We start from the raw sequence: 12,160 nt of genomic DNA on the forward strand, positions 1-12,160 counted from the left end.
GCAATAGTACAGGCAATAGTACAGGCAATAGTACAGGCAATAGTACAGGCTTGTGGTGTTGGGGAATAGTGCAGGCTGTACATTTGTAATTTTGGAGAATAGTGTAGACGGTAGGTTTGTGATTATGGAAAGTAGTCCAGGCAGTACGTTTGTGGCGTTGGGGAACAGTGCGGGCCGTTCGTTTGTGGCTTTGGGGAACAGTGCGGGCCGTTCGTTTGTGGCGTTGGGGAACAGTGCGGGCCGTTCGTTTGTGGCTTTGGGGAACAGTGCGGGCCGTTCGTTTGTGGCTTTGGGGAACAGTGCGGGCCGTTCGTTTGTGGCTTTGGGGAACAGTGCGGGCCGTTCGTTTGTGGCTTTGGGGAACAGTGCGGGCCGTTCGTTTGTGGCTTTGGGGAACAGTGCGGGCCGTTCGTTTGTGGCTTTGGGGAACAGTGCGGGCCGTTCGTTTGTGGCTTTGGGGAACAGTGCGGGCCGTTCGTTTGTGGCTTTGGGGAACAGTGCGGGCCGTTCGTTTGTGGCTTTGGGGAACAGTGCGGGCCGTTCGTTTGTGGCTTTGGGGAACAGTGCGGGCCGTTCGTTTGTGGCTTTGGGGAACAGTGCGGGCCGTTCGTTTGTGGCTTTGGGGAACAGTGCGGGCCGTTCGTTTGTGGCTTTGGGGAACAGTGCGGGCCGTTCGTTTGTGGCTTTGGGGAACAGTGCGGGCCGTTCGTTTGTGGCTTTGGGGAACAGTGCGGGCCGTTCGTTTGTGGCTTTGGGGAACAGTGCGGGCCGTTCGTTTGTGGCTTTGGGGAACAGTGCGGGCCGTTCGTTTGTGGCTTTGGGGAACAGTGCGGGCCGTTCGTTTGTGGCTTTGGGGAACAGTGCGGGCCGTTCGTTTGTGGCTTTGGGGAACAGTGCGGGCCGTTCGTTTGTGGCTTTGGGGAACAGTGCGGGCCGTTCGTTTGTGGCTTTGGGGAACAGTGCGGGCCGTTCGTTTGTGGCTTTGGGGAACAGTGCGGGCCGTTCGTTTGTGGCTTTGGGGAACAGTGCGGGCCGTTCGTTTGTGGCTTTGGGGAACAGTGCGGGCCGTTCGTTTGTGGCTTTGGGGAACAGTGCGGGCCGTTCGTTTGTGGCTTTGGGGAACAGTGCGGGCCGTTCGTTTGTGGCTTTGGGGAACAGTGCGGGCCGTTCGTTTGTGGCTTTGGGGAACAGTGCGGGCCGTTCGTTTGTGGCTTTGGGGAACAGTGCGGGCCGTTCGTTTGTGGCTTTGGGGAACAGTGCGGGCCGTTCGTTTGTGGCTTTGGGGAACAGTGCGGGCCGTTCGTTTGTGGCTTTGGGGAACAGTGCGGGCCGTTCGTTTGTGGCTTTGGGGAACAGTGCGGGCCGTTCGTTTGTGGCTTTGGGGAACAGTGCGGGCCGTTCGTTTGTGGCTTTGGGGAACAGTGCGGGCCGTTCGTTTGTGGCTTTGGGGAACAGTGCGGGCCGTTCGTTTGTGGCTTTGGGGAACAGTGCGGGCCGTTCGTTTGTGGCTTTGGGGAACAGTGCGGGCCGTTCGTTTGTGGCTTTGGGGAACAGTGCGGGCCGTTCGTTTGTGGCTTTGGGGAACAGTGCGGGCCGTTCGTTTGTGGCTTTGGGGAACAGTGCGGGCCGTTCGTTTTAAATGTTAGAGCATTCCCTGATCTGAAGGCGAGGTTCAAGAGCATGGCAGCTGTTGGGAAGGAGCAGTTCTTGAACCTAAATATACTATTCTTCCTCCTTCTGCACCTTGTCAGAAGGTACCATTAGGAATAGATTGTGACCAGGGTGATGGGTTCCTTTATTAAGTTGGCTGCCTTCTTGAGGTAGCACCTTATATAGACGTCTGCTATGGTTGGGTGCTCGGAGCATGTGATGCACCTTGCTATGTTAACTATTAGGAGATTTTTATTTTCCACATATTGACTGGGATGTCCATGCTGTAAATATCTGGAGAGCTTGTAGTTTGTCAAATGTATTCTGTCTATTTTTCTAAATAAGTATATAGAGGTACTATTATGACTGTGGAGTTACTTGGATGGCTTTTTAAATAACCTAGAGATGCAAGATTTTTTAAATAACAGAAAAGCCTTTACTTGCTGATGTCTTCCACCATCTCAGGAAATTGTTCACTCACACTTTTTATATAAAAAAATATTACACCCCACAGTGGTGTACTGCAGTTACAAAATGGTTCACATTATCCTGACTATATAACATCCTTCCTTCTCAAGATAAAGAAAAATTTAGTGATCATTATCACTTTCTTTCCAGTGCAACTTCAGTAACTGAACTTGTACGCTAGTTTATTTACACAGTCCTTATCAATATCGCACTGGCGGAAGTTATGCTGCTTCGCCATCTTGTGGATTTGGCTGCGACCATCGGGCTCTGTGTCGCTGGTCCATGTGTAGGTGATGTAGCTTGTTGTGCTTCACCTGACAACTGCTGTGTGGTTGTAGTATCTTTACTTGATATTGGTGTTGCAGGCTTTGCTGGTATTAAAGCTTTCTGCTTCACCACATCTTGTGTCGGCTGGATGTGAATTCTGTTTCTCCTCAGCTGATTGCCAGAGTCCATCTCGATAATGTATGATCCTGGCATCTCGGCTTCTCTAATGACCTTTGCTGGGGTCCATGTTTTCAACATCGGCTCTTGAATATGCACATGCTGACCCCTGAAGAGTTCTGGCAATGTTTGTGCATGTTGTTTATAATGCTGGTGTCCTTGTGTGTTAGCCAGTTGTCTTCTGGTTTCCTCCTGGTCTTCTGGAGGATGTATTTTGCTTGACAGAGTTGTTTTGTATCTCCTGCCATCTAGAAGTTCTGCCGGGGACTTCATGTCAGCCCTTAAAGGTGTCACTCGTAATGACAGAAGAGCGAGGTAGGGGTTTTCTTTTGTTTCGCAACACTTAATTAGTGTGTGTTTCACAGTTTGCACCCATGACCTTTGGGGTAGTAGGGGGATGATATAGTGATAACAGACCCATACTCTGCAGCCAGCTTTCTGAATTCTTGTGACATGAACTGTGTTCCATTGTCACATATTACTTGCTTGGGAATTGCTTGTTCAGCAAGGAGAGCTCTCGTTTCTGAGGTGAGAGTTGACGCTCTCAGGTCTTTCACCCTTTTGATGAACGGTAACGTAGAGTAGTAACAGGCTAATATTAAATACTGCTCTTGATTCTCGGTGAACAAGTCTGCTCCCACTGTGTGCCGTGGCCTGGCAGGTACCTCTGTGGAAATCATTTCCTCATTTTGTTGTGTGCTTCTGTACTTTTGGCATATTTGACATGTAGCCACCATATTTTCAATGTCTTTGTAAATACCAGTCCAGTACATGGCTGACTTCACTCTGAGTTTGCATTTCTCCATTCCCATGTGACCTTCATGTATTTTCTGGAGAGTCTCTTCCTGCATTGTTTCAGGTATAATCAGTCTTGATCCAACCAGCAGAACCCAATTCTCCAACGATATGTCGTCTCTGATAGACCAATATTGACGTATTGAAGGCTGTATCTACTTTATCCTCTCTGGCCATTCTTGTATGACTTGTTGAGAAAGCATTTGCAACTCATTGACCTTATTGGTTTCAAAGGCTCTAGCTTCGGCTGGCTTCAAGCTATCTCTCCCTATGAGAGACTTTTGCACTTTGTAATGGGCACTCCCCATATTAGTTGATCAATTAATTTTTTCCTCAATATTCTTAAATCTGCGTTTTGCAGCAACAATTTTTAGTCTAGTAAGGAAGTTATCAACAGTTTTATCATTCTCTTGCATTAAGCCTTGAAATACATAGTGTTTAATTTTGCATTTTTAAAATAGCTCTTGAATGCACTTCTGCTGAAACTTTTTAAACGATTCCACAATTCCCCGACCATCACTGGGTGAACTGCTGTTGCTCCAGACATTTTCTTTCAGCAATGATTTTTCTCTTCTTTCCTCTTTCGTATTTCAGTGACTTACAATAAGTTGTATGGCTTTATTCTCGTTCTCTTCTACCGCTGCCACCATGTTGTGTCTCTGTGTTACTTGGGAGCTTCTTCAATAACTTAAGAGGTGCAAAGCTCAAATAACAAAAGAGACTTTACTAACTGATGTCTTCCACCATCTCAGGAAACTGTTAACACTCTCATACGCCCCTCAGAGGTGCATTACCAATACTACAATGAGAAGGGTGGGTTCTTATGTGGTTACAAAATAGTTCACATTATCTTGACTATATAACAGGTATCAACTAGAGAGAATGCAACACTATATCTACGAGACAGGACAGGTAACAGAGGTAAGTGTAGGGGAACGTTTTGGGTCCTGTGTTCATATTGTCATTAGTTTCAAGTTAATTATGGAGAAGGTTAGGTCTGGGCCTCAGGTTGAGTTTCTAAATTGGAGAAAGACTAACTTAGGGGAAATGACAAAGGATCCAGAATGTGTAGATTGGGATAAGTTGTTTTTGGGCAAGGATGAGTGAGGTAAGTGGAAGACCTTCAAAGGTGAAATTTTGAGTGTTACAGAGTTTAAGTTCCTGTCAGGATTAAAAACGCGGCTAGCAGGCAAAGGGAACCTTGGTTTTAGAGGGATGTTCGGGATCTGGCATATTATGAGCAAGGATCAAAATTAGTCCCCTTTAAGATCAGAGTGGTTGACTTTGTATGGAGCCAAAAGAGATGGGGAGATTTAAAATTTTTTTTTTTCTTCAGTATTCACTCAGGAAACAGGCACAGAGTTGTGGGAAGTATGGACAATAAGCAGTGAGATCATGGAACCTATATAGATTAAAGAGGAAGAAGTGCTTGCTGCCTTAAAGAAAATAAGGGTGGATACATCCACAGGGCCTGACAAGATATTCCCTCTGACCTTGAGGGAGGCTGGTGTACAACTTGTAGTGGCTTTGGTAGAAATATTTAAAATGTCCTTAGCCACCATAAGATTGGCGTGTAGCTCACGTCATTCCGTTTATATAAAAAAAAAGGCTCCAAAAGTTACCCTGGAAGTTATAGGCCAATGAGCTTGATGCCAGTAGTGGGTAAATTACTGGAAAGTGTTCTCAGTGATTGGATATACAATTATTTGGATAGTCAGAAATTTATTATGGATAGTTAATATGACTTTGTGCATGGTAGGTCAGGTTTAATCAATCTTGTAGAGTTTTCCGAGGAGATGACAAGGAAAATTGATGAAGGAAAGGCTGTGGATGTTATCTACATGGACTTCAGTAAGGCCTTTGACAAGGCCCCACATGGGAGGTTAGTCAGGAAGGTTTAGACACTTGGTATTGTGACAGAGTATTTAGAGGTGGTTTGGGAGGATTGTAGAGCAGGTTGCACACAAACATTTTAAAACACAGAAATTTCCAGGACTTTTGCAGAGTGTTATTTTGCAAAAGACAACAAAGTAGCAACATACAGCAGCAACTTGTCTGGAAGTGCATGTGATCTTTGCAGGCAGAGGGAGAACAGCTTTGCTCTCAGGGAGGGAGGGAGTGAGAGAGGGACAGAGAGGAGAGACGGTGGCTTTGGTTCCAGAGGAACAAGCTAGCAAACTTTGGAAGACTGCCTGGTCAAAGGAGAAGACTGGATGTCTGAAAGGAACTCTGTAGTGACCTGAAAGAAAGAGGATCATCTGGAGAACCCTGAAGGGGGCAAGTTTCGTCAGCAAGACTGATCAAAAAGGAATCCAGTGTGGATGTCCTGAAACAAAAGGTATCTCTCTCTGAAAACCAACAAGAACCCTCCTGAGTGGTAACCATTGGCCTATTAAGCACCAGAGTCTGGTGAACTTTATTAATGCTAACTTCTGTGCATAGTACACGAATTGCCTGCAACCAGTGACATTGGACTGTGAACCAAAGAAATTTTCTACATTACACACACGTGTGGTTAGAATTAGAGAGGGGTTAAGTAAGTTGATAGTAATAAGTTAAGGTTTGATTCTGTTTTCATGTGCAAAGATAATTAAAAGCAACTTTTGTTTCATTAACCCTTTGTGTTCTGGTGCATATTTATTGCTGCTGGGTTTTGGGGTCCTCTGGACTCAGTATCAGTATTCATGGTGAACTAGTGAAGTGGATTCAACAGTGGAAAGGCTATGGCAGGGGTGTCAAACTCAAATTCACGGAGGGCCAAAATTAAAAACTTGGACTAAGTCGAGGGCCGAACTAAATATTTATAGAAAATTTTCAACAACATCTGCATGTTTTCTCTTCTTTCAACATATGTAATGTTAAACTTTTTCTTATTAAAATAAATGTTTAATAATAGTTTTGGATAAACTCTTTCATTGTCATTGTCAATGGCCCATTTCCTTTAGCGTCTGAAACCGTGCACATGACGAGTCAATGAGGGATGATTAAAGCAGTGGTCTTCAAACTTTTTCTTCCCACCCACAGACCACCTTAAGCAATCCCTTACTAATCACAGAGCACCAATGGCACAGGGACGCGAGTGGAAAGAAAAAGGTTGAGAACTGTTGTATTGTGGTAACTCCACATCTGATTCGGTTAATTGTTAGGTAAGTGATCAGAGAAGGAACCCCCCCCACCCCAAGAAAGGCTTAAATCATAGGAACAAAATAAGCTTCCATCTCACTGCTCCCAATCTTACACACAGTCCTGATGTGGAATGTGGGGTCGCAGCTCCACGTTCACCCGAGTTCAGGTGCTGTCTGTGTGGAGTTTGTACGCTCTCCCCTTGTCTTGGACCAACAGGTCGGTCGCCTGACGAAGGCACCCGAATCCCCTGTTGAAACGCCGGCGTCTGGGGCGGTGGAGGAATTGGCTGAGAAGAGCGCGTTGCTCCCACCCCCCCTTCCATGGTTGGAGAGGGATTAAACTGCGATCTCACGGCGCCGGGCTCGTCTCCAACAAAAGGAGCGGGAGGCAGGGACCGCCGCGCACAGAGCGAGGGGGAAGGCATTGCCAACGAGACGTTCGGTCCGGCGTCGCCACTGAAGCGCAGACCCAGCGAGGATGGTCCCCAACTCCAGCCGCGTTTGTGTGTCCGGGAGCCGGGCAGGCTGAGTGCGGCGCTCTGATCCCCGGGATTCGGGACTCTGAGATCCCTCCGCACCTCCGGCGTCTTCATTTTCACTTTCAGTGTGCATGCGCTATACTGGCGCGGCTGCCAGCGGGCCAACTCTAATATATATTTAATATGATCTTGCGGGCCAAATATAATTATATCGCGGGCCAAATTTGGCCCGTGGGCCAGAGTTTGACATGTGTGGGCTATGGATATTCTCAACATGGAATTACTAGATTTATTGGGATGTTGCCCGGATTTCAGGAACTGAGTTACAGGGAAAAGCTAAACCGGTTAGGACTTAATTCCTTCAGGGGAGATTTGATAGATGTATTTAAAATTATGAGCGGGTTAGACAAAGTAAATGTAGATCGGCTTTTCCACTCTGGGTAAGTGAGATACAAACCAGACGACATGGCATTAGGATGAAAGGGGAAACTTTAGGGGGAATTTCTTCACGCAGGGAGTGTGGAACGAGCTGCCTGCTGAAGTGGTAAATGAGAGCTTGATTTTAAGATTTAAGAATTTGGACAGGTACATGGATGGGAGAGGTATGGAGGGTTATGGACTGGGTGCAGGTCAGTGGGACTAGGCAAAAAAAATTGTTCAGCACAGACTAGAAGGGCCGAAGGGACCTGTTTCTGTGCTGAAATATCCTTCTACAGCCTTCTGCATTCCTGGGCATTTGAATTCTTAAACCCGTCTGTGGTGCAACCAGTCAGTGTACTTTTCACCATAAATGTCCGTGTACTTCCCCTACAGTCAAATGAGAGGAAATTTTATAATGAATATTTGCAATGGTTGGAGGAGAAAGATCCATGTTTTTATTTAAAAACAATTATTTCTTACCATTTTCATGCTGTTTTTGAATTGAGGCTAATCTAACCATGTTCTATATTCATTTAAATTTAGACAAACAGCATGGAGCTGACCCTTTTGGCCCACAAGCCCATGCCACTCAATTGCATCCAATTAACCTACAACTCCCAGTCCTTTTTGAACGGTGGGAGGAAACTGGAATCTCTGGGGAAAACCCACACAGACACAGGGAGAACCTACACACTCCTTACAGATAGCGTGGGTTTCGAACCCCAGTCACTGTTGCTGTAACAGTGTTGGGTAACCGTACTGCCCCGACTGTGTTCTGTTCAAAATATTTTCTCCTTTGCTTCCTGAAGTATAGTCCATGTGGGCCTCATGAATCTGGGCTACTGCAACTCTCCAGTACTTCATCCAAGTGATTATGTTGATGTACAACTTGGCTACACATCAGTAGCTTGCATAGTTTAGATGGGCTGAAAGGCCTGTTTCTCTGCTGCATTATTCTCTGGTTCTATGGCTGTATGGAAGTTTTGGAACACTCCTTGTCTCATGAATGTTCATCAAATACCCACGTAACCATACCACTTATCCTTGCCACACCCTCTCACCCACCTCCCTCGTAACTCAACCACCCACCTCAGGTAGGGGCAATTCACAGTGGCCCACCATCCAGCTGCTGTTTGGGATGTGGAAGAAAAGGGAGCGCCAGGCGTCGGGAGAACATGTAGTCTGCATGCAGAGAGGGCAGCTCTGGCAGCTGACCCATTGTTCCAGCCACCTCGTACCCGCAAGGTGCATGAACCATTGTTGCAACAAAGAGGTGGAGTTACTGGTGTTAAAATGGGTCAGATGTGATGGACACAGGGTGAGGAAGAGGACTGGAAATTGGGGTGCAGGTGATGACAAAGTTGGAGAAACGTTTAATTCAGGGGCTGCAGAGAGGGAGGAGGAGACCCTGGAGGGGTTCAGAATTGAAGCTGAGAACACATCAAAGCTGCCTGCCACCCATGCCCTTCCCTCTCTTCCCCTCATTCTTTTTTGTTTGCCTGCCCTCTCCTCTCCAGAGAAATTAGTACAGAGTGCTTGGGGCACAAAGTTATTGTGGCAGAAACGAAACCGACCCTTTTTTTTCTCCCCCTGAACAGGTGCAGTGCCACACCTTCACAGGATATTGTTGGTGTGTCACACCTGATGGAAAACCAGTGAGCGGATCTTCGGTTAAAAACCAAACACCTTTGTGTTCAGGTACTGTGCAATTGTTAGTGTTTGCTGTCACTTATTCAAGGAGCTGTGGATGACCATATATATTTGTGACCTGTCTTGCTAAACTGAACGCAAGCGTCATTCAGGGGGGTACAAAGTCCACTTTAATTGGTCTAGGCTTGTATTGTTATCAGTTACTCCGAAAATGTTTTGACTTTCACTTGTGTAGATCTTTAAGTGAGCTTAGTTTTAAAGTATGGAACATTTTAAACTGGATGATTTTAGTCACTTCAATCGTTTAACACCATAGCAGACATGACGAGATGCTCGAGGAACCCTGCTATGCAATGTCAATGTTGACAGCAATGCTTGAGCTAACCTTTCCCTCTGAGGCTCTTAGTAAATGATGCTCATATCCACAAGGTTTGTCCCACTTTGGGCAGAGCAGATTTAATTTCCATCATACTCCAAACTGAGCATCAACAGTGAGGAAAAATCGAACCATTCCCATTTTGGAGTAAAGAATTGTTCCAAATTTCTGCCTCTGGCTCCAAGTAGAAATATTTATTAACTTTGATTTCTGAAAGGCTGAGCTCTAATTGTGAGCTGTTCCGGGAGAGGATGGAAATGTTAGGTCTATTTACTTGGACAGGTGACTTACGAGAAACATTCAGGAGATGTTGAGAGACGTTGAGATTGAATGGATGAGGACTGTCTCCTCCCTCTGCTCAGCAGGTCAGGGCATAAAGGTTATTAGTGAGAAGTCCTTGGCAAGAGATCTGGTGGGGGAAAGTAGGGGGATTCGCAAATTGAATGTGTGATTGTGGAATGAGAAATTGGTGGCATGAGGAGAAGCACAGTTGTGGGATGAAGGCCAAATATTCCTTTATCCAAATGAATTTGGTGATGGGATGAATAACCTCCTTGGTCCGTAAATGAATAAAACATTCTTCACCCGAAGAAGAGAGTGGCTTCTGAAATAATGAGGAAGGGTCCTTTGCAAAGCTGCTGGTGAGAGTTGCTACTGTAAGTGTTTAACTAATAAATTAAATGTCACCCACATCCTCCTCCTTTGGGTTCTTGAAGACCTCCTGGACAGATCTTATCGAATATTAAATGGTCAAAACAAGATGTGGGAATTGAGAGACTAATGATGCTTGACCATCAAACTCATTTTGAGGAACACTCTCTAACTGAAAAGAACAATTGGATTAAGGCCTTTGTAAAGGAAAAGGAAGACGTGTGGATATAAAGGAGTGGTTCACCTCTCTGGATCAGTTTCCACCGTGTCATTTAGGATTCTTAGTGAAAATCTTTGTCCCTCCCAAGTGAGCATATGCTCACGGACGTCTCATGGGTTTAACTAACTTTGAGGACTTTTCCTGGACCCATCATACTAATAACATTGTGGGGGGGAAAAAAAGACATTTCAGCTCCTCTATTTCCTCAGAAGTTTGTGGATGCTCGGAAACTTGGCAAACTTCCATGCATGTTTAGTGGAAAGTGTGGTGCCCGGCTGCACCATGGCTGGTATGGAGACACCAATACCTCTGAGTGGAAATCCCTGCAAAAGGTAGTGGACCCAGCCCAGGACATCAGTCAAAACTGTCCCTACCACCAAGAACATCTGCATGTAACAGTGACATCGGAGAGCTGCAGCGATCATCAAGGATCAACACCACACCGCGCATGTTCTGTTCACCCTGCTGCCATCAGGAGAGAGATTATAGGTGCCACAAGACTCATACCTGCAGGTTCAAGAACAGTTTCTACCCCTCAAATATCAGATTGCTAACCAGCACACTCAATTCAGAGACTCGTTTAAGGATTTTGCTCATTGCTTATTACTGAACATTTATTTCTATATTTGTACAGTTTACATTTCTCTATTTGTATACATTTTTTGCTTGAGTAGAGTTTACAGTTACTGGTAATTAGAAATTGTGCCAAACACACTGGAAAAGAATCTCAAGGCTGCATGTGACTTTTTGAATATATTCTGAGATTAAATTTGAATTTTGATTCTCAGGCTGTTTCACTAAAGGCATTTGGTTGAAGATGATGAAACTCATGCTGTGTAATTGAATGTATTTGGTATCAGATTCTTGTGCTGTTTTGCTTGTGTTTGGGGAACAAATCTCGTTCAGATTTAATGAATGTGGGGGACGAATCTGGTTCAGATTTAATGAATGTGTTTGGGGATGAATCTGGTTCAGATTTAATGAATGTGTTTGGGGATGAATCTGGTTCAGATTTAATGAATATGTTTGGGGTTGAATCTGGTTCAGATTTAATGAATGTGTTTGGGGATGAATCTGGTTCAGCTTTAATGTATGTGTTTGGGGATGAATCTGGTTCAGATTTAATGGATATGTTTGGGGATGAATCTGGTTCAGCTTTGAATGTGTTTGGGGATGAATCTGGTTCAGATTTAATGAATGTGTTTGGGGATGAATCTGGTTCAGATTTAATGAATATGTTTGGGGATGAATCTGGTTCAGATTTAATGAATATGTTTGGGGTTGAATCTGGTTCAGATTTAATGAATGTGTTTGGGGATGAATCTGGTTCAGCTTTAATGTATGTGTTTGGGGATGAATCTGGTTCAGATTTAATGGATATGTTTGGGGATGAATCTGGTTCAGCTTTGAATGTGTTTGGGGATGAATCTGGTTCAGCTTTGATGAATGTGTTTGGGGATGAATCTGGTTCAGCTTTGATGAATGTGTTTGGGGATGAATCTGGTTCAGCTTTGATGAATGTGTTTGGGGATGAATCTGGTTCAGCTTTGATGAATGTGTTTGGGGATGAATCTGGTTCAGCTTTGATGAATGTGTTTGGGGATGAATCTGGTTCAGCTTTGATGAATGTGTTTGGGGATGAATCTGGTTCAGCTTTGATGAATGTGTTTGGGGATGAATCTGGTTCAGATTAACTGAATGTGTTTGGGGATGAATCTGGTTCAGATTAACTGAATGTGTGTGTGAATCTGGTTCGAAGTCCAAAGGACCCAAAAACCTAGCATCACGAAAAAGGGTTAATGAAACAAATGTTGCTTTTGATTATCTTTGCACATGAAAACAGAATCAAACCTCAACTTATTACGATCAACTTACTTAACCC

At 44.9% G+C, this 12,160-nt stretch overlaps 1 protein-coding gene across 5 annotated transcripts in view; it reads left to right on the plus strand.

Annotated features, from left to right (window-relative positions):
* smoc1 (SPARC related modular calcium binding 1) overlaps positions 1 to 12,160 on the plus strand; it is a 268,502-nt gene that overhangs the window by 55,212 nt on the left and 201,130 nt on the right. For 4 of the 5 annotated variants that reach the window (XM_069918105.1, XM_069918106.1, XM_069918107.1 and 1 more), the window contains exon 4: positions 8,980 to 9,079. In XM_069918105.1, the coding sequence (XP_069774206.1) occupies positions 8,980 to 9,079 (100 nt within the window). Of the gene's footprint in view, positions 1 to 8,979; positions 9,080 to 12,160 lie in introns of those variants that run through there. The other variant, XM_069918111.1, reaches the window with a different exon arrangement.

This window comes from Narcine bancroftii, chromosome 2, assembly GCF_036971445.1.
Source record: "Narcine bancroftii isolate sNarBan1 chromosome 2, sNarBan1.hap1, whole genome shotgun sequence".
In the NCBI taxonomy this organism is placed as follows: Eukaryota; Metazoa; Chordata; class Chondrichthyes; order Torpediniformes; family Narcinidae; genus Narcine; species Narcine bancroftii.